At 43.4% G+C, this 23605-nt stretch overlaps 1 protein-coding gene across 2 annotated transcripts in view; it reads left to right on the plus strand.

Moving 5' to 3' along the window:
- WDFY2 (WD repeat and FYVE domain containing 2) overlaps window positions 1-23605 on the plus strand; it is a 450542-nt gene that overhangs the window by 411827 nt on the left and 15110 nt on the right. For both annotated transcript variants that reach the window (XM_069205445.1, XM_069205447.1), the window contains one exon: window positions 15572-15680. In XM_069205445.1, the coding sequence (XP_069061546.1) occupies window positions 15572-15680 (109 nt within the window). The remainder of the gene's footprint in view (window positions 1-15571; window positions 15681-23605) is intronic.

Below are 23605 nucleotides of genomic sequence, written 5' to 3' on the forward strand. Positions count from 1 at the left end.
GGTAAAGTGCCTTCTCTTTGTATCTCACTTTGGCTAGTCATTTAATTAACTTAGTTGGGGTGGCGCTATTCCGGCGCAGGTAACATAATCAACTAGCACACCTTATACATCCTCATCCCCCTATATTGTACTTAGAGTAACACCCTATTAAATATGGGGAAAAGGAAGCATTCAACATTGAGCCATCCCTCAAATTTAAAAGATAGTACTTCCATACTAAAGTACATCTCTGGGGCTATGGGGATGATAGACAAACAAATTGCCAATGAAGAGGGCAAAATCCTGACATCCAAAGATTACACCACACAATCACCAACGAATGTGGTGACAATTGACGACTATACTCAATGCAATAATGAAGCCCTGAATAAAGTCGCTATAGATAAAAATGGATGCATCCAAAATACTTCAGATTCAATACTCACACTGGACGACCTCTCACCTGCACCTAAACGCCAAAGAAAGCCGCCCCTAGAGAAGGCAGATAATATCTCCCAAAAAAAAATCTCCTAAGAACGATCTGGTACCCACACTTGATCGAAAGCCCCCAAAGAAACCATCTCGAAAGAAACTTCCGATCAATCCAGCTGACACAACCTGAACCCTCCTCGTAAACCTCTATGACCTGATAAATAGCATGAAATCAGCAATTGGGGCCACATTGGACTCCTTGTCGGAACGCTTAAAAGTGGTGGAGTGCAAAGTTGACGCGGGCATGGGAGTTATAAAGTCCTTAAACACGGAGACCTTACATGATACCAAACAAGACTTTAGGGTAATACAGCCGACTCAAACTGCTGGGTGCAATTCTCAACCCTTCCCTCAGGATAGGGCAGACGACTTACCCTTGATCCGAAAGATCTTGATTAATCCACAGGCACCACCCATATCTCCTAGCACTAGTTATACACATTTGACTCACAAGCCTCCGATTACAATACAATCACTCCCACAAGCATCAATCATTAATCATGAATTAGCTACAACATTACCGAATATCCCACCATTAACCAGGACAAAGCACCCCCAGACAGTCAAAGGGAGGACCCATTGTATTGGAATAAGACCTCCGAAGCCTATATATTTACCAAGTGACCTCCTACATCTTCCTCCGGAGGCAACTCCATACGTTGTGGTCCTGGCAAACGTCCCTCCCATAGGCGACCAATATCGGGAAACGTGTCCGGCGTTGAGGAACAAGGCCCTGAATTGGATAGGAACACGCCTGGGTCCTGGGATGGTGGGGGTCCTTTTTGATGACATAAAAATGGCCAGAAGAGTCAAGTGGGTAGGAAATAGGGAGAAAGCAGTGGAAGGAGACTGCGTGGTCCTTTCATTCAAGACCCCTGAACTGGTGCACAGCATTATCCATAAATTAGGCGTCAGGCAAGCCACCCGTCAAGGAATCTCATTACTACCCCTGGGGTTCTTTTACCCAAGACCCAGGGGGTGTATTTCAAGGAATTTGCAATCCGTAAATGATCAAGTATTAAACGCCCCGGACCCTATTCCCCTTAGTAATAGATTTCAATCACTTAACACGCTAGAAGATTTGGATTGACTAATTAGGTCTAAGAGAGATTCTCCACATGAGGAGGCTCTGATTGCAAAAATAGAAAAGTCTACCAAGAATAGGAGAGATGAATTCCGTGAGACGGAACCCGACAGGAACATCATAGACACCCATTTGAATCCAGGAAATCTCCTCTCTCTAATAACCTACACTCTAGATGATGGATTATCCACATCAAGTATAGACAAGGAGTGCCCTCAACCCCTCCAACACATGAAAACAGCTATACTCTATTGGAATGTGGCAGGCCTAACCAATAAGATTAACAACGAGCTCCGGGTGAACTTCATTGAGGAGTTTCCCTGTATATGTCTCCAGGAGACCTGGACATTAAATCCTGCCCATATAAGTGGCTATAAGACATTTCATACACCAGCTGTATAGACCAACCACGGCAGGCCAAAAGGAGGCTTATGTACATATATCTCTAACAAGGCGTGGTTACACAACCCAAAAATGCAAATCACGAAACCATATTACCAACTGATAGTCTAATTTCGATCAGAACACACACTTAGTACATTAACTTTTATAATAACGCACTGCCAAGAGAAGTTTCAAAAAATTTTAACAGAGATGAGCGAGGATCTAGAGAGAATATGTGCAAGTAACAGACGTGAGACTCATCATATGGGGGCGTGATTTTAATGTACATCTTTGTAAGGAATCCACGGGAAGGGTGTGTGGCTGGGACACCGAAGATATTGGTATAGGGCCGCACTTTTCACATACTACTCAAGGAGACGCAATGAATTTAGTGGCCCAAAAACACAACCTGTCCCTTGTAAATGATTTATTTTCAAAAGAGCTACAGTTTAAACCAACTTTTAATGGAAGGGGTGCTAATACAGTGATTGACTATATTTTAATGTCAACTCATTTCGCACATTATTTTATTAATTACACAATTCACGATATTGCAATAAGAGACCATTTCCCCCAAAGCTTGTAACTGTTACTAACTCCTGCCCTAGATGCCAAAGTTGGAAAGGTGACGATGGCAAATGATATTGAACTAACTCCGGGTAATGGCTATACATTAAGATGGACTCGGACTGATCCACAGGTATTATTGAAACATATACTAACTGAACATAATCAAGCGTTCATTGATTGCCTCGGTGAAGATACGGCACCAGGAAAATGCATAAGTGCTTTCCTACAGATAACGCAAGCCGTGAAAGAAACTCTTTTGATCAGGACGGGAGGAGCAGGGGGAAAAAAAAAGGAAACTGTCTGGTTTAACCATGACTGCACGAAAGCCCATACGAGACTTAAAAAAGCCCTAAGTGCCACTACAAGATGCTCGACTGAAATACACACCTGTAGACAGGCATACAAAACAGCCTTAAAAAAGAGGAAACATGCTTTGAGAGGGGAGTTATGGGATAACCTACACAGAGCTAGCCTTATGAAAGACAATGTCCTCTTCTGGAAAATAATAAATACACCTGTTCTAGGTAACAGTGATACTCCTAGAATGGAAATTGCAATTTCGGAAGAGGACTGGATTACGTACTTTTCAAAGATATACTGCCAACCTAACGACAGAGCCCCCTTGGACCCTTTAATGGCCTCAGACTCCCAGGGAGTCCTATACCCAGAAGTATCACCTCAGTTTACTTTAGAGGAGGTAGCGGAAGCTATAAAAATATGCAAAGCTGGGAAAGCGCCGGGGCCTGATGGCGTCCCAATTGACCTATACAAAGCTAACATTCACCTGTGGGGCCCTCTATTGACGCAGGTATTGATGGCTTTCTGTTCACAAGGCCTCCCACCGACCTGGCGTGACTCCATTATTATACCCAATCCAGCCTGTTATAGGTCTATTTCTCTCCTTGATACATCAGCCAAATTAGCGGGGAGAATAATTTTAAATAGACTCCAAACAAGGGCGGAAGAAAATAAAATTTTATCCCCAGTCCAGTACGGATTCCGTACAGGACTAGGCACTGTCGAACAGGCTCTGAATTTAACCATCTTAGTGGGGAAATATACGAAGATCAGAGAGGGTAATCTGTACCTGGCCTTTATAGATCTATCGTCAGCATTTGACTGCGTCCTGCATGAGAAGTTATGGGACATCCTAACAAGAATGGGGGTAGAATCAACAATAGTACACTTTATAAGGGACTTGTATACAGGCTGTAGAGCAAGAGTAAGGTACGGGACGAGAGGGGAATGTACCAGGACCTTTGGAATATACAGAGGGGTGCATCAAGGTTGCGTTCTTGCTCCACTTCTATTCTCATTATACATAAATAATCTAGAAAGAGAACTGACAGGTAAATGCAAAGACCTTCCTCAAATAGATAATCGCCCCGTCCCCACACTTCTTTATGCAGATGATGCAGTACTCATGGCCAGGACACCGCTAGCCCTCCAGAAACTTTTAATCACTTGCATAAATTATATGACAGGCCTGGGACTCCCAGTTAACCGCTCAAAAACCTTTATAATGAAATGCGGCAGGAAACTGAGTAAGTCCTATAATTTTACTATCCACGAGGATAAGGTGAAGATAGCCCCTACCTTTTCATATCTGGGCATAATGTTTGACAAACAGGCCACTTGGGCACACTGTGTGAAGTTAAAAAAAGATCAGCTTATTAAAACAACAGCTGCCTTGAAGATCTTCTCTAAAAAGATAGGGGGGATTACCCCAACAAATATGATAAAGATCTACAAGGCCAAGTGTATCCCGGCGGCCACCTACGGAGCATGTATTTGGAGGTATACTAACTGCAATGCGATTCAGACAGTGGAAAACGATTTCCTTAGACATTTGCTAATGATACCAAATAGCACATCATCATACATTAGCCACGCAGAACTTGGGGTCCACTATGTGATCGATTTGATAAAAATCTAGCCATTATTATTATGGCATAAGGTATGGACCACTGAATATACTAGACTAAATAGGGCCATTCTATCTGATTGTATAAGGTTAACCTACTCGCTCAGAGTTCCCTGGCTGAACTACATTATGACTTCCTTCAAAAAAATGGGTTGCAAAGATTATTACCTAAACCCACAATCACTGGAAAAAATAACCAGGAGAGAACTGAGGGCCTGGTCATTGAAGCATTTGGAAAAACAGAGATGGGAAGAGGAATCAAAAAAATCCACCGTAATGACTAATCAACTAATTTTGTCTACGGATGCTATCCAGCCTTACCTAGTAAGCGTGGAAAACCCCCAACATCGATTTGTTCTTACAAGACTCCGTTTAGATATCTTCCATCGGTTAGTAACTTTCCCGACCATGAATGATTGGAGTACAAGTTTAAGAGTTTGTCCTTGTGACGCGAAGGCCCCCCAATCCACAATGCATGTGGTCTTTTTCTGCAAATTCTATAACTCACAAAGAAAACGGCTTTTACTGCCTTTTTTAAGGTCGATTAATTTGCATTGGTGCCGCAACGCGTATTTTAGCTTACAGTTTTTATCCTCAATTTAAATGTGTGGAATTTTCGCAAACTTTTTATGCTCAGTATTGACTGTAAGGAAGTCTATGGGAGTCCTGGACTAAATTCATTGGATTGTTTGGAATTTTTTACCTTATGGAAAACACAAAAGAGAAAAAACAAAAACTGTAAGGATACTTGATTTTGGTATTAAGGTGTAAATCTATTATGGGTTTATATACCAGTATTGAATGAATTTAGAATGTGCTTGTACTTTCCCTCCTTTATTACTTACTTCTTTTATATATATATATATATATATATATTTATTTATTACTAAACGTGTTATTACTTGATACTTTTATGGCTGGTTGAAAGCCGAATAAAGTCTGTTTGATGATGACAACTGTTGTGTAGTTTTTACTAAAGTAGAAGAACAAGTGTCCACATGGACCAACCCGCCACTGCCCCTAAAAGGCCAGATAGTGGTGCCCGAAGTAATTGTGCTGCCCCACGTTTTATGCATGTTTTTCAATATACCCATCTCTTTAACCAGATGCTTCTTCGATAGATCCTGCATGGTGCTTTTGGCATGGGCTGGAAAACAACTCAGGCTGTGATGAGAGAAACATATGTTAGCATTTGAGCAAGCGGGCTTAATGTCTCTGGAACTATACTATTTATTTGCACAAGCACATTATGCTTAGTGTTAGTTTCACCCTGCCCGGTTTCAGCCGCACAAGGTGGTTGAGACTGATATGGTTCGGCCTCACCCACTCAGACAATCCTGTGCTTTCTGTCTCTGTGACGTGATAAAGTAATAAACACAGTACACTGTATGGTTGGGACTCCCAGGCTAGGGCATAGATAGAGGTGCCTTATGCTCCGGGTATCCCAGAAACAAAAACCCATATGCTCCCACTCGCCACTGAGCAAAAGGTTTCCACGCATTCGCACTATTACAACTGAACAAAATTGCTGACCTATACATGGAAAAGGAGTTCCTTACTCTAAATAGCCTTTGAGGCGTGGAAGACCATATGTCCCCATTCGCCTCTAAGAAACTTGCTAAAACGTCAATAGTGATTTAGCTAACCCTCTGCCTGCCGGTTCTGGCTTTGGTGCTGTGGTCTCACTCCCCCAGGCACCTGATATCTAGGCTTTATGCTACTATGAAAATACTTCACCTCTCTACCCCCAACTGCTAGGACCTACGTTGTTGAACCACGCTTGTGTTAACAACAACTCCCTTTTTCTCTGCCCTAGCCACACATGTGCTGAACAACGCACATGCGTTGTTAAGGCACAGAAAAAGGGAGTCAGCATTGGGAGAGGATTCGGTCAGGTAAGTGGGGCTGGGGCAAGGTTGGGGGTTAGTTTTTAGGGGTGGGGGTGGATTAAGGGCTTGGGGTGGGGGGAGGTCGGGTAGTTTGTTTTTTAGGGGCAGGGTGGGGGAGATCGGGGCATTGCTGTTTTTATGGGTGTGGGGTCAGGGTAGTTTTGTGGTGGGGTTGGGGGATCTGGTAGTTTGTTTTTTGAGGGTGGGGGGATCAGGGTAGTTTTTTTTTTTAGGGTGGTGGATCGGGGTAGTTTGGTTTTTGGGGGTGGGGTAGTTTTTTGGGGGTGGGGTAGTTTTGTTTTTAGGGGCTGTTTTTTTATTTATTTTTGGGGGTAGGGTCGGTGGGTGTTAGGGTAGGTTTTAGGGCTCAGGGTGGTTGGGGGGCATTGGGTTAGTTGTATTTTTAGGACGGGTGCGGGGTGGCATGCAAAAACCACGCATGCCGTTCCACATATTCCTTTACTAGGTAGTCCTTTACAATGAAAAGTCGTTCTAAAGGCATGCGTGGTAAAGGCATTCGTGGAAACAATGCGGTCGTTGTTCCGACCGCATTGTTCAGGCATGCGTGATTGGCGCATGCATTGTTCCACCATACATTCTACATATCACAATGGTCAAAACAGGAAAAGACACACATAAATTGTGCTGATATGCAGACGATGTTATGGTCTCCTTACCAGTCCTGTTCACTCTCTCATGCCCTTAATCGTGGAGTTTAGGAGTGCCTCTTGATTCTCTCTAACCCCGCAAAAATCCCAAATACTCATTCTATCTATGCCACAAGAAAAGCAGAACGTTCTTAGAAAGCAATTTCCCATCATTGGGCCACCCATTCAGTACCTTCCGTTCAAGTCCAACTGACAACCTCCCTCAAGTTCACATCCTGCCTTAACTTCATCAATTTGCTACACACTATCCATTGGGATCTGCCTTCTTCCTTCATGATGAGCACTACCCAAAATATTGTATGTTTCAATCTCATCTCTTAACGCCCTCCCTGCCCGCCACCCCACCACCACCCTTATAATTCTGAGGAGACTACTTGGAACAGCAGATATGTTTATCTCAGCAAAAAACTCAGATGGCTAGGAGAGTGGCACATAGACTTGCAGAAGTGGCACTCCCAACATTGTGTACTATTACAAGGCCACAGTTCACTACAACCAAAGTTCCCAGTTGTTCTATATTGTGGAGTGGGATAGAACTGAATCAGAAAAACACTAGTGCTTTGTGTCCCAACGCATAACTTGGGAACCATGCTTGGTAACTTACTTTGCTTCCTAAAAGGCATAGAACACGGAGTCCGGACTCCTCTCCCAAGATGAAGGCCTTCCTAGCAGTATGAAACAAAGTGCCAGGCATGAAAGGTTTCACAGCAATTCCATCCCTAATGAGTAAGCCCATGTTTACTCCATCTCTACGGGTTAGGTATTCAGCAAGTGTCAGTGCAAATTGAAAGGAAGACTTATGTTTATTAATGGATTATCCCATTTGAGCAACTTAAATTGGACTACTCCTAGCCTGAGATGGAGAAGATGTGATGGTTCCAGACCTGACAACTGGTTACCAGTAAATCTATTAGACCCTACGCTAGTAGACCAATGACAAGATTCGGGAAATGGCTAATTTCAAGCGACAACTTTTTTGCTCTTGGAAATTTATAAGCTCCTATTGAGCACCGTGGCTCTAGAAAAACATCCAAAAGAAATGGAAAGCAAAGATCGGTAGAATACTCATAAAGGATGGGCAGAGATTTTCCATAAATCAGCTAGAAGTGCAGCAAGCAGGCAAGCTACCATGAAAAGGATGGAATACTGGTACGTAACCCAGACTAGAATGCATGCTTGGAAATCAGAAGTCTGATGGAGAGAATGCAGGAGCACAGGCACCTTACTCCACTACCCTGGCATTGGGCAGAAGTGCTAAACGACACAGAGGTCCAACGATTACGAGCAATTGAGGTCTCCCCACTAAACTGATGTCCCCATATTTACTTGCTGAAAGGGAGACAAATGGCCCTAGCACTTTGTGCAGCAAAGCAAGCTACTATTTCACATTGAATCACAGGCAAAATAACAGATGACAGGGTCTGGCTATACCGGATCTGGGAAATGATGGGAGTGGAAAAGTTAACCCTTTCAATAGAAGACCGTTGAGAACGTTTTGAAGATGTGTGGGCTCCATTTCTATAATTTCTGTTGAATGAATATTGCAAGCTCATTATCCCCAAGTACCTGACTCGTTTGAATTGTCCCTCAGACTAACTTAACACAGCTGTAAAAGTGAAAGTGACTTGTGGTAGAGTGTAAGATGTAACTATACAAGAAATAAGTTGAACAGGTTATCATTCCGTAGCGCAAGCAATACAGGGAGTGCAGAATTATTAGGCAAGTTGTATTTTTGAGGATTAATTTTATTATTGAACAACAACCATGTTCTCAATGAACCCAAAAAACTCATTAATATCAAAGCTGAATATTTTTGGAAGTAGTTTTTAGTTTGTTTTTAGTTTTAGCTATGTTAGGGGGATATCTGTGTGTGCAGGTGACTATTACTGTGCATAATTATTAGGCAACTTAACAAAAAAAAATATATACCCATTTCAATTATTTATTATTACCAGTGAAACCAATATAACATCTCAACATTCACAAATATACATTTCTGACATTCAAAAACAAAACAAAAACAAATCAGTGACCAATATAGCCACCTTTCTTTGCAAGGACACTCAAAAGCCTGCCATCCATGGATTCTGTCAGTGTTTTGATCTGTTCACCATCAACATTGCGTGCAGCAGCAACCACAGCCTCCCAGACACTGTTCAGAGAGGTGTACTGTTTTCCCTCCTTGTAAATCTCACATTTGATGATGGACCACAGGTTCTCAATGGGGTTCAGATCAGGTGAACAAGGAGGCCATGTCATTAGATTTCCTTCTTTTATACCCTTTCTTGCCAGCCACGCTGTGGCGTACTTGGACGCGTGTGATGGAGCATTGTCCTGCATGAAAACCATGTTTTTCTTGAAGGATGCAGACTTCTTCCTGTACCACTGCTTGAAGAAGGTGTCTTCCAGGAACTGGCAGTAGGACTGGGAGTTGAGCTTGACTCCATCCTCAACCCGAAAAGGCCCCACAAGCTCATCTTTGATGATACCAGCCCAAACCAGTACTCCACCTCCACCTTGCTGGTGTCTGAGTCGGACTGGAGCTCTCTGCCCTTTACCAATCCAGCCACGGGCCCATCCATCTGGCCCATCAAGACTCACTCTCATTTCATCAGTCCATAAAACCTTAGAAAAATCAGTCTTGAGATATTTCTTGGCCCAGTCTTGACGTTTCAGCTTGTGCGTCTTGTTCAGTGGTGGTTGTCTTTCAGCCTTTCTTACCTTGGCCATGTCTCTGAGTATTGCACACCTTGTGCTTTTGGGCACTCCAGTGATGTTGCAGCTCTGAAATATGGCCAAACTGGTGGCAAGTGGCATCGTGGCAGCTGCACGCTTGACTTTTCTCAGTTCATGGGCAGTTATTTTGCGCCTTGGTTTTTCCACACGCTTCTTGCGACCCTGTTGACTATTTTGAATGAAACGCTTGATTGTTCGATGATCACGCTTCAGAAGCTTTGCAATTTTAAGAGTGCTGCATCCCTCTGCAAGATATCTCACTATTTTTGACTTTTCTGAGCCTGTCAAGTCCTTCTTTTGACCCATTTTGCCAAAGGAAAGGAAGTTGCCTAATAATTATGCACACCTGATATAGGGTGTTGATGTCATTAGACCACACCCCTTCTCATTACAGAGATGCACATCACCTAATATGCTTAATTGGTAGTAGGCTTTCGAGCCTATACAGCTTGGAGTAAGACAACATGCATAAAGAGGATGATGTGGTCAAAATACTAATTTGCCTAATAATTCTGCACTCCCTGTAGTTATGAATACAAATAAACAGAAGTTCTTGTAGCTCAGCTCCCGAGGGTGATTGAGAAAGGGAGAGGGGGTAGTTGTGTTTTGATTCTTTCCTTTTCTTCTAATGCTCTCCTTTTCCGCCCATTGCTTGTAGATAGGGGTATGTACATCATCTTCATTAATCAAATAAAATGAATTGCTTCATAAAGTGATGGGGCTTAAATAACCACCTCATTTTGATTGATAATTTCCTTATCTTTGGAATATCCAAAGGCACCAGACTGGATACTGAAATTTTTTAGGAATGCCCCCTGCACACTAGTATGTGGTGCCTTGCAACACCGCATCAACTATGCTTCACCCTAGAAGTGACAGCTGAAGCAGCATATAGGTGCCACCCTAGCACAATTGTCTGTTTCTTTTTTTTCTGTGCCTTGAACATGGATCCATAGCTAGCTTTTAACTTTTTCTTGTCAGTTGACACGTTTTTTTTTCTTTCAAAATGTCGCCAGTGTCAAGGGAATGTGTTCCTTCCTAAAACTACGGGGTTTAAGCCTTGTAAGGACTGTCTCAAACAGATGCCTGTGACAGATCTCCACAATGTGCTTCTCAGGTGCATGGGTTTGGGCTTTGACTCCAAGTTGATATAGTAATGCAAAGGCAAGCTGTATGTCCCTGAACACCGCAGGACGTTTTTTAAGGCACGTTGTTACTCGAATGTAGACTTGTTCCTGTGACAGGTCATCATTGCATTCTAAGTCTTTGTGTAAATCCAATCCTATGAAGGAGCGCAAGTGAGTCCAGGTGGGCCTTGCCGCTCTCCTTCGCAGTAGTGATGGCATCAAGGTGCTTCTCGGTCTTACTCCTAGTCCCCAACTGAGTAGCAGATTTTGCAGCTGATCAGATGCACTCTGAATTTCTGGGTCTGTTGGCAATGCCACAACAGGTTGATGCATTTAAAGAGGTCATTACATATTTTCAGCCAGCTACAAGCTCCCTCTGATGTGACTTCAGGATACATAGATTAGTGGAGACCTCCTGGTTACTACCAGTGGGCTATCCTTAGCACTGTCTGTGCTTCCTAAACCTGCTTCGAGTTAATTTCCAACTTCATGGCCAATGTCAAGCCTGGCACAACGGTCCATGGCAAATTTTGCTGCATCAGCTCCGGCCCCAATGCCGTTGACACTGGAAGTGGACGCCAATCACATTGTCCTGTCCAACTCCAGGCCAAAGCAAACAAACACAAATGATGGATGGAATGGAAACCAATCAAACATTCGCCCCCGTCACAGATCTGGTTTTAATCCATCAATTCTTTTTCTCACCATGCCACCCCAGTTTGGACCCAGCTACATGCAAATCAGTCTTGACTTGGTTCCTCATGGGAACAGTCCAGCCTAAACTGCCAGGCCAGGTCCTCTCTGGACCAGAAACAATCATCCTGGAACCGGTTTCAGGGTATCCCCTTTCATCAGCCAGACTAACTTGAATCAAGTGGCATAGTGAGCCCGGGACCCATGCCTGGGCATACCCGGTGCACTTAGGGCGACAAAAGCAAACAAACGCAAATGATGGACTCATCCCAACACAGTTCCAACATACCCGGCCCTAGTGCACTCTGACAAGACCGCCATAAGCCGCCCTCCAGTGCTCAACAACCTTTTGGATCTGACTCTTACCAAAGTCAAGCAACTTTTAGTGAACATAGTGGAGATGTAATTTCCCCACAGTATGATGATGACAGTTTTTACTGGGCCTACAAGAAGCCAGTGGATTGGACACATTGTCTGAAATGGGGCAAGGTTCTCCCATGGGCCCTTTCTTGGAAAAGTCAACCTAAATCACTGTAGTCATCAGACAAATCACTGAAGTTCTAGATTTACTCTTACACAGTTTCCTGACTCAGTACCCTCATCCTGAGAGTCTGTTAGAGTAGGTATCAACTAGCATGGTTAACCCCAATTTCTTTCCTGCAACCCCCCCCCCCACCCCCAGATAATCAAAATGAATGGAGGCAGTTAACAAGAGTATGTTTTCATCAGCTAACATCACCCTTCAGTTAGTCAACAACAGCTGTTTGCAAGTTAGTTACTCCTGTGCTGTATGGGACATGGTTGCAGAGCTCTTGCCAGCAGTCCCAGAAGAATTCTATGCCAACTTGGCACATACCATTGAAGATGGCCAGGAAGTGGTTAAGTATGTCATACGGTCTGGCCTGGACATGACCGACTGTTTAAAAAGAGCTGTTGGAACTAGCACTGTGCATGGATGAGCTCCACAGGCTTTTCAAGTGTAAATCATTGATACTTTTTTTATGGGTCTTGTCTTTTTGGCGAGAAGGCCAATTACTCCCTTTAGCTCTTCAAGGAAGGTAGAGCCACTATACTCTCCCTCAGTCTTTCCACACGTGTAACGCAGTATCTCTGACAAATTTAGCCTCTTTTGAGGCATTGTTAGGTTAGGTAGTACAAACCGCGTCCAGGTCCGCCATCACAACAGCAGGCACCATAGTCCTTTCAGGGCTAGGGTAGAGGATCCAGCAGTTAATATCCAGGACTGCTGGGTCCGTGAACCCCAGCCCATCTGGCCCCTGTCTCCACGCTGCCCCAAGCCACAGAGGGACCTTAAGTTGGTCCTCATGTGTACCCCTTATGAGCCGCTGCATAGATGTCCTTTACGTCTCCTGACCCAGAAGGTGGTCATTCTTATCACAATACCCTCAACTCCCTGCTTTATCAGTCCAGTCACCCTACAACACCTTTTACTCTGACAAATTGGTGCTAGGGACTAGAGCTGCCTTTCATCCCAAACGTTGTGACTCCATTTCATGTCATCGGACAGTGCTTCACTCTTCCAATGTTCTTTGCCCCACTACACACTTCGAAAGAAGAGGAGAGACCTCAATGTTTGGACCTAAAACGAGCGCTCCGCTTGTACATCGATCATAGCGAAGACCATTGGGTGGAGGATCAGCTCTTTGCGGGGTTCTCTGGGGCAAGGAAAGGCAAAGCATTTCAGAAAATGACTTTGTCCAGGTGGATAGTCCTCTGTATTAAGATCTGCTTTGCGATAGCCAGAAAGTAGCCTCCAGAAGGGTTGGAGGCCCACACTACAAGGGTCAAGGCTGCTACAACTGTGTCATAATGCAGGGTGCTTTCTGGATATTGATTAGGCTGCGACAAAGGTATTAGTGCATACATTCACAAAACACAACTGCCATGACAGCCTGGACCGAAAGGAAGGGCATTTTCTTTGTTCGGTCCTGCAGGACCTTTTAGTCTGTGTCATTCCACACACACCATTGGGAAAGGTACTGCTTTGGTAACTGTTCTGAAGGTGAAGAATCTGCAGTTAGAAATATCCCTCAGAAGAACAGATTCCTTACTATCACTAAAGCTCTTTCTGGTGGATACTCTACGTAACCGTAGATTCCTCACCACCCTCCTGTGTCGCTGTTCTGTGGAATTGACTCTTTTCCATCTAAAAAGGTCCCAAATTAGAGATTGCACACTGGCACAAACAAATGGTTTTTGGTCTCTGCGTCCCAGGGCTCATAAAGTGTCCAGAAAGGAACTGACTGCACGGTTTGGTGGCAATTATAATCCGCTTCAGCTGTCTCTTCTGATGCAGTGATGATGTGCGGCAGCACAGCACTACCTACAGGTGTGTAAGGGCTATGCTGAAAATTCTTCCAGTTCCAGTCTGCCACCTAGAGGTATTCCAAAGGGGAGGAAGCTGCTTTTAGAGAATTCACCAGAAAAAAGTTACCAAAGGTAAGTAACTTGTTTGTTTTGTATTAGGCGAATTACACTGACTTCCTCAAAGGGCATTCAAGGTGATGCAACCCCCTGAAAGTTTGATTTTGAAAGGCACTAATTAAATATTACTGTACTTTCATGGTGTGACAAGCAAGCCCATCCCTTCCCTAGTGCAGTTAAATGTGTATCCGCCCCAACAACCTTTTGGCAAAATAGTGAGAAAATTTTGCATTTTACAGCTTAATTTCTGTGATAAAAACCACAGGAGGTATTTATACAAATGGCAGTTCTGAAAAAGAGCAATTTTGCATAATGTCTATCAACAATTACGAAGTTTGCTTCCTTTTCTTTTTTTTTTTTTTTTCATCCAACCATTCCATGTAGATTATATGTTTTGAGTGACAATCTTTTTGGCAGAGGCAGGGAGGAAAATTAACATCTCTCAGTCGTGGAGGATACAGTGTAGAGCTACTCAGGTTTTACAGGCTAATTATAGGAGTGTTATGATCAGGTTACAGACTTTACAGGTTCAAACAGTCAGATAGTTTACACCAGTTGTCAAAATAACAGTAGTGGTTTTCAGCTTTAAATACATATTTGAAAACATAACACTTTTGTTCTGTAAACACCACCTTTTTATGTAGGTGCACACATTTTGCTACCAAATACTTTTTTTATTTTGAAAAAGGTGAGCCCAATTCCCCCCCCCCCCTTCTAGTCACCACCTTAACCCCCACACCTCTTAAATGTGACGTTTCATGGAGCAAACCACAATTGTTCAAAGCACAATGCTTCTACTGAAATACTAATTTTCATATTTAGGAACTAGATATTTGGTGTCCAAACATCAATTTGCTATTTTGTCAAGACCTCAACTGTGCTTCTGTAACATTGGCAGATTCTGCCTTGCACGTCTCCATGTATCATCATCTTGTGCCATCAAAAGCTGCAGTATACAATGTATTACCGTCATTACGCCAGGGTCAGCATTATACCAGTGGTGGACAGCAAGCCCCTTTATCCATTGAATTCCTCCTGCTTGTCAGAAATAACTACCATTACGTAAGTTGGTGATGAAGGAGATGTAGCACTATCTCAGTAGGTCAGGAAAACACCCACGCACCAAAGTGTTGTTCATTGATATTTGAAAGGATACATGGGCAAACATTACATCTCTTATCCCAATATCTTAGTAAGACAGGCATTGAGATGTGGCATTCCTCACAAGCAGAATCAGTGGCACCGTCCCTCAGCAATAGTAGTTCACAATGGTGACACCCACAGGAGAACAGCTGGATGCAAGAGAAATGGCAGATCACAGGGGCCAAGGGTGCAAAGCATAAAGCCCTGTGAACATGCACAGATTACCACAAATCTATCGAAAATGGAGAACGAAATATAGCTTGCTCCTCAGCAGTGTTTTTGTTTGTGTTAAAAAAGAAATGCTTATAATGAGGTTTTTTAAAGTACTTCCCTGCATAACAGTGATGCACATAGTAAAATATTTGTAATGCCTTTGTTTTCAAAAGATAGGATGGACGGTTCCTCAGTTAATCTCTACATATGTACTTTTCCTATAGACGAGCACCCACTGCTTCTTTCCATGACAGTAAACACACGATCGTCCATGTACATTTTGATGCAACCCGAGTGTGGTTATTGACTTGTGGGACAGACCGAGTTATAAAGGTAATATTACATTTTATCTAAGAGAAACGAACATTGCTACTCATGTGACAAAATCGTTCTAAATGTTGTGATCTACTTAGTCCTTGACAAAAGTAATGTGTGAAATGCCCGACTTAATCTCTGTCATCTGAGATTGAACTGGTCAAGCAGTTCAGACTGGACTGTTTGAAAAGGTGCTGGATCAAGGATAATTGACATGTGGTTTGTTCCTTACTATTTTTAATAAACTTTATTTGCATTCATTCCGTATTAAAAAGTATAATTCAGGAAAGTTTGGCACAAATATGTAGTCGATACAGCAGTCTTTTGATTCTGACTTTTCTAGAGTTATTTCTGATTCTATCCATACTGTAGTCCTTTTCACCAACTCTGTGTCTCATTTTTCAGGTTGTTGTCCGTTAAATCCGGTCTGTATTTGCATAATTCATGTTGTTGCAACAAATTAGGTTATTAGTTGAGGGGTGTCAGGTGAACCACAAAAAGTCACTAAACTAACCTGTGCTTAACCCTCTGGTAGTTGTGCATCAAAGCTGTCAGGCTTAACGCAGAGGTAATCTGTAAAGTATTTATGTAGCACACAAACTAATAAATTGGAAGCACAACACCAGAAAAATCCCAAACCAGTTCAGAACAATATAGTAAAGTTTAATAAGTAAAATTACACCAAAACACATTAAATCCAATCAGTAGAATTGGAGTTATGATTTTTTTTCGTGTTCTTAGTAAAAAATAGCACCAAAAAGAACAAAGCACCAACCACAGGTATCTGGTCGCGTGAGACCAGGCCATAATCACAAATTAAGGCCTACTGTGATGGAGCATGGGTCAGCTGCAGATACCATGTAGAAGAGTTACCTTCAGACTTATAATGATTTTCTGAAGAAGTTATGCTAGTCAGCAGGACAGGGCAGCAGCCTGTGTCCGAGAGGAGGTCGTTGAAATCAGAGAACCACTAGATGAGGGTGTGGTGAAGATTTTTACCTTTGGACTTAGTCTGATTCCTCCAGCCGGATGAGGCTGTAGCCGAAGAGGGCTCCACAAGGCAGAATACCTTTGTCGAGATGTCCTGCTGAAAAGGATTTGCTGTTGTGGAGAAGAACGTAGCGGTGACTATCACAAAGTCAGGCCTGTTTCCCTCTACCCCTCCTCGCAGTATTAATGTGAATACACACACATAGAATTCCATATAAGCCAATCGAGGCTCTATCCCTCCTACCAACCTGTCCTGGAAGTATACAGTGTGCCATGACTCCTTCAGCCGCTTACTCTGAACCATTAGACATATTTGTGCCCCATTATGCAGAGCCTCTAAGGAGTACTGTGTAGGTTCTACCAAATTGCCAGGTCATCTTCCACCTTGTCATTGCACTTCTATTGTAAGTCTCTTCTGTCAGTGCCCGCTCCAGTGTGTCCCTGACCCACAGTTCAGTTGTTGGACAGCACTTACTTAACCATCCAATGGCAAGGTGCCATTCTGCGATCAATAGTGCCATATGTGAATTTATAATGTTTTTTTTTGCTGCTAATGACTTATAAACTCCAACAGAACTTGCTTCGCTCCTCACCCAAACCAAAGACCCCTACAGATTGTTTAGTGGTCTGAAGGTGTTGAGCCCCAGAGGGCACTGGGCGAATTGCATATAATACAAGCATCACAGCAAAAGAATCATCTTACCAACTGCTATCTGCCACATGATAGAGAGTGAGAGTGTACTCCAGAACCATATAGAGGTACGCAATCTGCCCAACACTCTTCCCATATTATATGCATACTGCCGTCCTGAGGTCACAGCAACCCTACTGCCTAAGTACCCGAAACTTTCTACTTACAACCGCAGGCCGAAGTCGGGAAGCTGCTCACACCTTCTCAGCCCCCCAGAGGAAAAATAAGTCTTATGCTTATTAACCTTGAGACCAGAGAGGACCCTAAAGTATCTAAATGCTTCATTCGAGTGCAGAGGTGAGCTAGATAGAACAGAGCATTGTCAGCATATAGGGACACTGTGTGTAGTACGTCTCCAACTCGTATTTCCCACTGTTGGAGGCTATTGCAAAGTAGTATCACTAGTGGCTTCTGTGCTAGAGCAAACAGGGGTGAGATTGTGCCTCCCTCATGCCCCGCCGAATGTTCCAGCTCTCTGACATTAGCCTCCATGAACAGTCCCTTGCCATTGGGTTCATCTATAACAGTCTGACTCACCCCTGAAAGACAGGTCCAAAGCTTACCTCCCGAAGCACCGTTAGCAGGTAGGTCCAGCCTAGTGTGTCCAATGAGTCAGATTAATTAAAACATTTTCCTCCACCATCTACTAATTAAGTGGCATGTCTTTATTTTTAATATTTGTATGTCAGAACTGATCAGGGGGCACAATGTGACCTTGGCGGCTTATGTGACAGTCCTGCATGTCTCTGTAAGAAAGGCTTCTCGGTTTGGAAGAAGGCAAGCTAATTGGTGTCAATGGATGATACATCCTTTAGCATATAATCTGAGAATCCTATTGTCCGTTTATCATTGTACTAATTTGAGCTGACCATATTGCTGTAGAAGATTACTAGGTCAAACTACAGGTGCCAAACCCAGCTTCTTGGAAGGGAATCTATGGATCTATCACAAATGGTTCAAAGAGTGAACCATGTGTCATAAATGAAAAATTCAAAGCCCACAAGTGTCTTCTGACTCCAATCCAGCAGTTGGTCTTGGTGTGAACCTGCTATTCCCCAGGCCATTTTTGACCCTGCAGAAAACTAAGCCTTCAAGGATCCCATGCTGCAGCTCTTTCAGATGCATCCAGCTTGCTCTGGTGTGCCTTCAGGCCACACAGAGCCATGGAACACTTTAGTTGCTTACACCATTGGCACCTACTGTACTCCTGGAATCCCCTGGGCTACCAAAGATTCTACCTTGACCAGTCAGAACTGTCTCATTTTAAATACCTGCTCCCTAGCCTGATATGCCTTTGAATTATGGGATTTGATTGACGCTAGGTTCCCTGATACTTCTTTATGGAAACCTGACTCAACTACGCCCCTGACATGGCTGCTGCCATTCCTTCTAGCTATAGCATACTCCAGAGACGCAGAATTCACAAACCACAAACCACAGAGCCTGTCATCCTCAGATGAACCATCATATCCACCGAATCCAATAATTAGATTGAACATCTTGCTTTAAAAATTAGCTCTCCCAATTTCCCTGCTTTGGAAGAATCCTGGTCTTTAGCATCAATTTCTTAGAACACATCTTGCCCCTAGTTCTCTGCTTCCATCACTTCATTGTCTTGGGGATGTCAGTTTCCACCCTGAAGACACATTTGACAGGGATTCTATTCATCTTGTTGACGACCTGGGGGTGCTGAACCTCTCTCAACATGAAGAGGGACAAATACAACAGTCTGACCACTTGCTAGACCAAATTTTCTCCAGCGTCCCTCTCCTTAGTCAGTGACTGTGTTCCCTTTCACTTGGATGAATAACCCCCTGACGTGCTTTCATATTCTCTTGTCTCTGCTCGGTTCCCCAGGCCTATTTCTCTTCTTTTCTATCCAGCTAACATTCTTGGGAAACATGTTAATCACCAACTTACCACTTACTTCGAACATCGTCAACTTTTTCACCCTCCTAATTAGGTTTCAAGGCTAACTCCAGCCCTGACACTGCGCTCATCCCGCCTTCTTAAGACATACGATTAATCCCCGACAGAGGAGCCGCTGTTGCCTTCATTCCTTTAGACTTATAGGAGGCTTTGAGCAAGGTATCCCACGCCATCCTGCTCAAATTCCTACATGTCGCAGGCATCTGTTGCTCACCACTTCAGTGGTACTGGCCTTTCCTCTCACAACAGACCCAATCAGTTTCTCTCCCTCCCCTTCACTCTGATGCTGTTAATATCTTGTTCAGGGTACCACAGGGTCCGCACTGTGCCCCCTACTCTTTAACATGTCCCATGCTATCGTTAGCAGTCATTATCAAATATTTTGACTTTACGATAATCTCCTATGCTGATGAATTTCAGCTCATCATTTCTCTTTTTGGGTGACACTCTCAACACCCACACCAGTTTTACTCAGTGGATGTCCTCTGTAGCTGACTGGATGAGTAATAGTTGTCTCCAACTCAACAGTGAGAAAATAAAAAAAAAAGTCCTTCCTCCTGACCAATGCTGTGTGGCCCCTGGATCTGGGACTGGACCAGGAGAGCATGGTACCCAGAGCTCCTGAGCATGAACATTTTCCCTCTGATCCAGCTAGCACTTTGAGAGGACCTCCTGTCTCAGCAATAGGAAATTAGAGGGGACCTCACCTGAGTTTGCTCAACCTGCACCTCCATGCATGCACGCTGAGTGGCAACAGTTAAATGCATTCAATCTGCCATCTGCAGTAATCTGTGATATCTTTGCAGCCCAACACCTTTCAACAAAGCCTATCTACCCTGGGCACCAGAAGAAGTTTATTGCTTGGTATGGTGCTGTGGTGCTCTTTATCTTTGGCACAGTCTTCCTAATAATCATTATCTTTGTGCATTGCATGAGTGAACTGTAGGTGCTGTTGATGCAACAGTCAACCATCGCCTTCTTTCTAAACAGTTCAGTGCTCAGGCAACAGGTAACCTTGTTCTTATAACTTTACCTGTATACCAATGTTTTTCGCTCCACCTCATCTTTTGAAGGAGGCGGCGATCCTCCATCAGCTTAACCTTAAAAGGGTGTTGAACTTTCACAATGAGCGCACAAGGGACCATTGTGTGGATGATCAGCTTTTTGCAGGAATGATTTTCTGGAGCAAAGAAAGAAAAGGTCATGCAGACAAGGACCTTGTCAATATGGATATCCCTCTGCATTAAAGTTTGCTGTGCATTGGCTACGAAGGAACTCCCTAAAGACCAGGGGGCTCATTCCATCAGAGCCACGCTGTTATGATGGCATTGGCGGTATGGCGATAAATGCTGGAACTGTACCAGGCTGCAATGTTCTTGATATCTGGCAGGTCTGACGGGAGGGCCATTTTGTCCCCTTGGTCCTGCAGTACTTTCTGGTCTGGGTCCATTGCTCAACTCTCCTCCTTTAAGAGGTACTCCTATGGTATGTATTCTTAAGATTATGAATCCACCAGAAGTTACTTATCATCAGCAATGCTTTTTCCGGTGCCCACTCTCAGTGGGTGAATCTTATATGTGGCTCTGCTCTTCCACTTCTGGGGCTGTGGTACTGAGTCTTTCTCGAGCCAGTTGATGCCACTTTTTGGCATAAAGGAGCACTACAGAGAAAATTCTCTAGATTCATTCCGGTGCCTGGGGATAGTTGTAAAGTGAGTTTTCAGCAGTTAGATGGAGTATCCACCAGAAAGAGCATTAACAAAGGGAAGTAACATCTAGGTTCAGCTATTCCTTTGTGACCTCTTGTAGTTCTTTCCTCCTTTGTTTGGTTACTGGTACAAAGATATTGAATAACAAGAACTCACTGATCCTGGACCTGCAGATCTTGTTTCTTCGAAGTAGCCATTTTCTTCTCTATCTGATCTTCTAGGTCTGAATTGTCAAGATCACAATGACGGTGTCACCAATTGCAGCATTCAGGTGCCCAGGGACCTTGGTAGCAGCTTATATGCTCTTCACTCCACCTAAGTCATGACAGATCCATCTAATGTCAGTTGTAACTTAAAAAAGACCAACAAGTTCCCTGTCACCATGCTTTCAGGGAAGTAGAATGGCAGGGAACCCCAAAACTCTAATAGTACCCAGTCTCTGTGTTGTCCAATATTCCAGCCCTACTATCCAGAGGCAACTGTGCCCGATCACTTTGTTCTGGAACACTGCCTACTTGTGTACCTCCATGTCCATGCAGTCCATTCGGCCTCTAAGCACATGCATCTGTGGTAGCCACTTCATTACAGGTCATTTGAGACACTATTTCCAGTCCTGGATTACAGGTCATTTGAGACACTATTTCCAGTCCTGGATCTTTGTGTGATAACCTAAAGCATCTTGGATGTTGTAATGTTGTTTTGCTTCATTGAACCAATTACACATGAAAACGGTGATGTGTAGGTCAAAAGTTCAGGACTTGAGACAGTGTCCATAATGACCTGGAGTGAGGTGACCACCCTACCTGCACCCTCGAGTCCACTGCAGCCTTTCTAGCTTCCATCCCATCAGCACTGTTTTCCTGAACTGCTACTTTTTTCCCGAATGTGTGTGAAACTGTTTACAGGGTTGCCATCATCCTTTATTAGGCTCCACTAAATTGCTGTCAGTTACATTATCACAAACGTCATCTGAAGGGCCCTTCACATGTGACAGTGGCTGGAAAAAAGTAATATTTTTATCTTAGATTGTACTTTTCTGACAGTGTACCTCAGAGCTCGAGCTCACACGGCGACTCTGCGACAGAGCGTCAATCAGCTGTAACCTGTCTTGGAAAGCAATTTGTTGCTGCCCAGTAAAACACTACCATTGACGGGTCGAACTGCCTCATTCAGTGTCGGCCTTCATTATGTCACTACTGTCTACAGTGCCCGAAGGTCCTTTGTCCACCCCATGATTGAGGAAGCTAGACTGCACCTTTGTATCAACAGAGCCCACTACTCTGACTGGCATGGCCAGTTGTCTGGGTACTACCAATCCAACAGAACACTATCTCTGGAAACTGCTAAGCTTTGAGAAAGCACCTTCATGCCGCTATTCAGGGTTGTCATGACATCTTTTGAGTCACTGAAACTCCATCTGCCACTGCCTTACTACAATACGCCACTTCTTCATCCTGTGGCACAAAGAACATGCATAGCTGCCTCAAGCAGCCAATAGGAGGGAACAGCCTAAGGTTTTAAAGCAAGGAAGTTATTCCTTTGCTGCCATGTTCTGCTCCCAATGCATATTTTTTATTAAACACCTGCTACTTTAGATGAATAAACACCAGTTATTTTTAAGTTCCAAGTTGCTACATCTTTTCTCCAAATCTCTTTACTTTATCTAGAAATGGATTCACTACAAGCAGAAAGATATGTTATAGAAGAACACAAATACCTTTAACTTTTTATTTTCTGTCTTTGCAGTGACCAGCCTCACACAAATCAGCTATGCCCCTGCTCCAATACGAACAGTCCACTCTTAACTGCTAGGTCACAACCCTCCCAAATGGGAAAAGAAGAAACCCTAGACCAGTTTCAGCCTTGTTAGTCCTCATCTGTCAGGTGTAGCTTGAGTCCCATTTTCAGTCTGCCATATGAATCAAACTGCATTGCACTCATCACAGTTTTTTCTACCTCATATTGTAAATCACTTCGTAAAAGAGAAGCACCAGAAAAAGTCATGTAGTTACTGGCTACAGCAGTCACTCATGGGAAGTCAAGTTCTTGGCTATCTAGAAAGCAAAAATATGTATTTATAATTTTCTTTGAAGGGCCAGCAGGATCTGTCTTTAGCCACCTCAAAAGAAGGAAAGAAAGAGTCAGCCATTTTTGTGCAATCTTATTTTAGATCAAAATAAGCTAAAAGCTGCTCAGACAATCAACATTTGCATTCTGAACCCCAGCTAGATGAAGGCCTGCATGCTATAGCAGGAAGGACTTTAGCACAAGGAGAATCACTTTTATCGTGAATATGTTGATATATATGGTTGTGTCAGAAGCTGTCTAATGGCTCTGGTACCTAGCTCTTCTTCTTCTAATTCCAGAATTAGTTAACAAATATGGAGATCCCATACAGAGAAATGGAATTGAAATTAATAGAGTATGCACCTATGAATCTTTCTTTTGATTTCACCCTTGACAGGGATCAAAGCCTTTTGATTTCACCAGTGACAGATGATTCCTTTCCTAGTTCCAGTGTGGTGACAAAAGCAGTGAGTTTGATTGTATAGCACCACCTATGTCAAGGAAATCCTGAAACTCAGGAATCTTTAGAAAGAACCACTAAGGGAAGGGGAGGACATC

Source organism: Pleurodeles waltl, chromosome 8, assembly GCF_031143425.1.
Source record: "Pleurodeles waltl isolate 20211129_DDA chromosome 8, aPleWal1.hap1.20221129, whole genome shotgun sequence".
In the NCBI taxonomy this organism is placed as follows: domain Eukaryota; kingdom Metazoa; phylum Chordata; class Amphibia; order Caudata; family Salamandridae; genus Pleurodeles; species Pleurodeles waltl.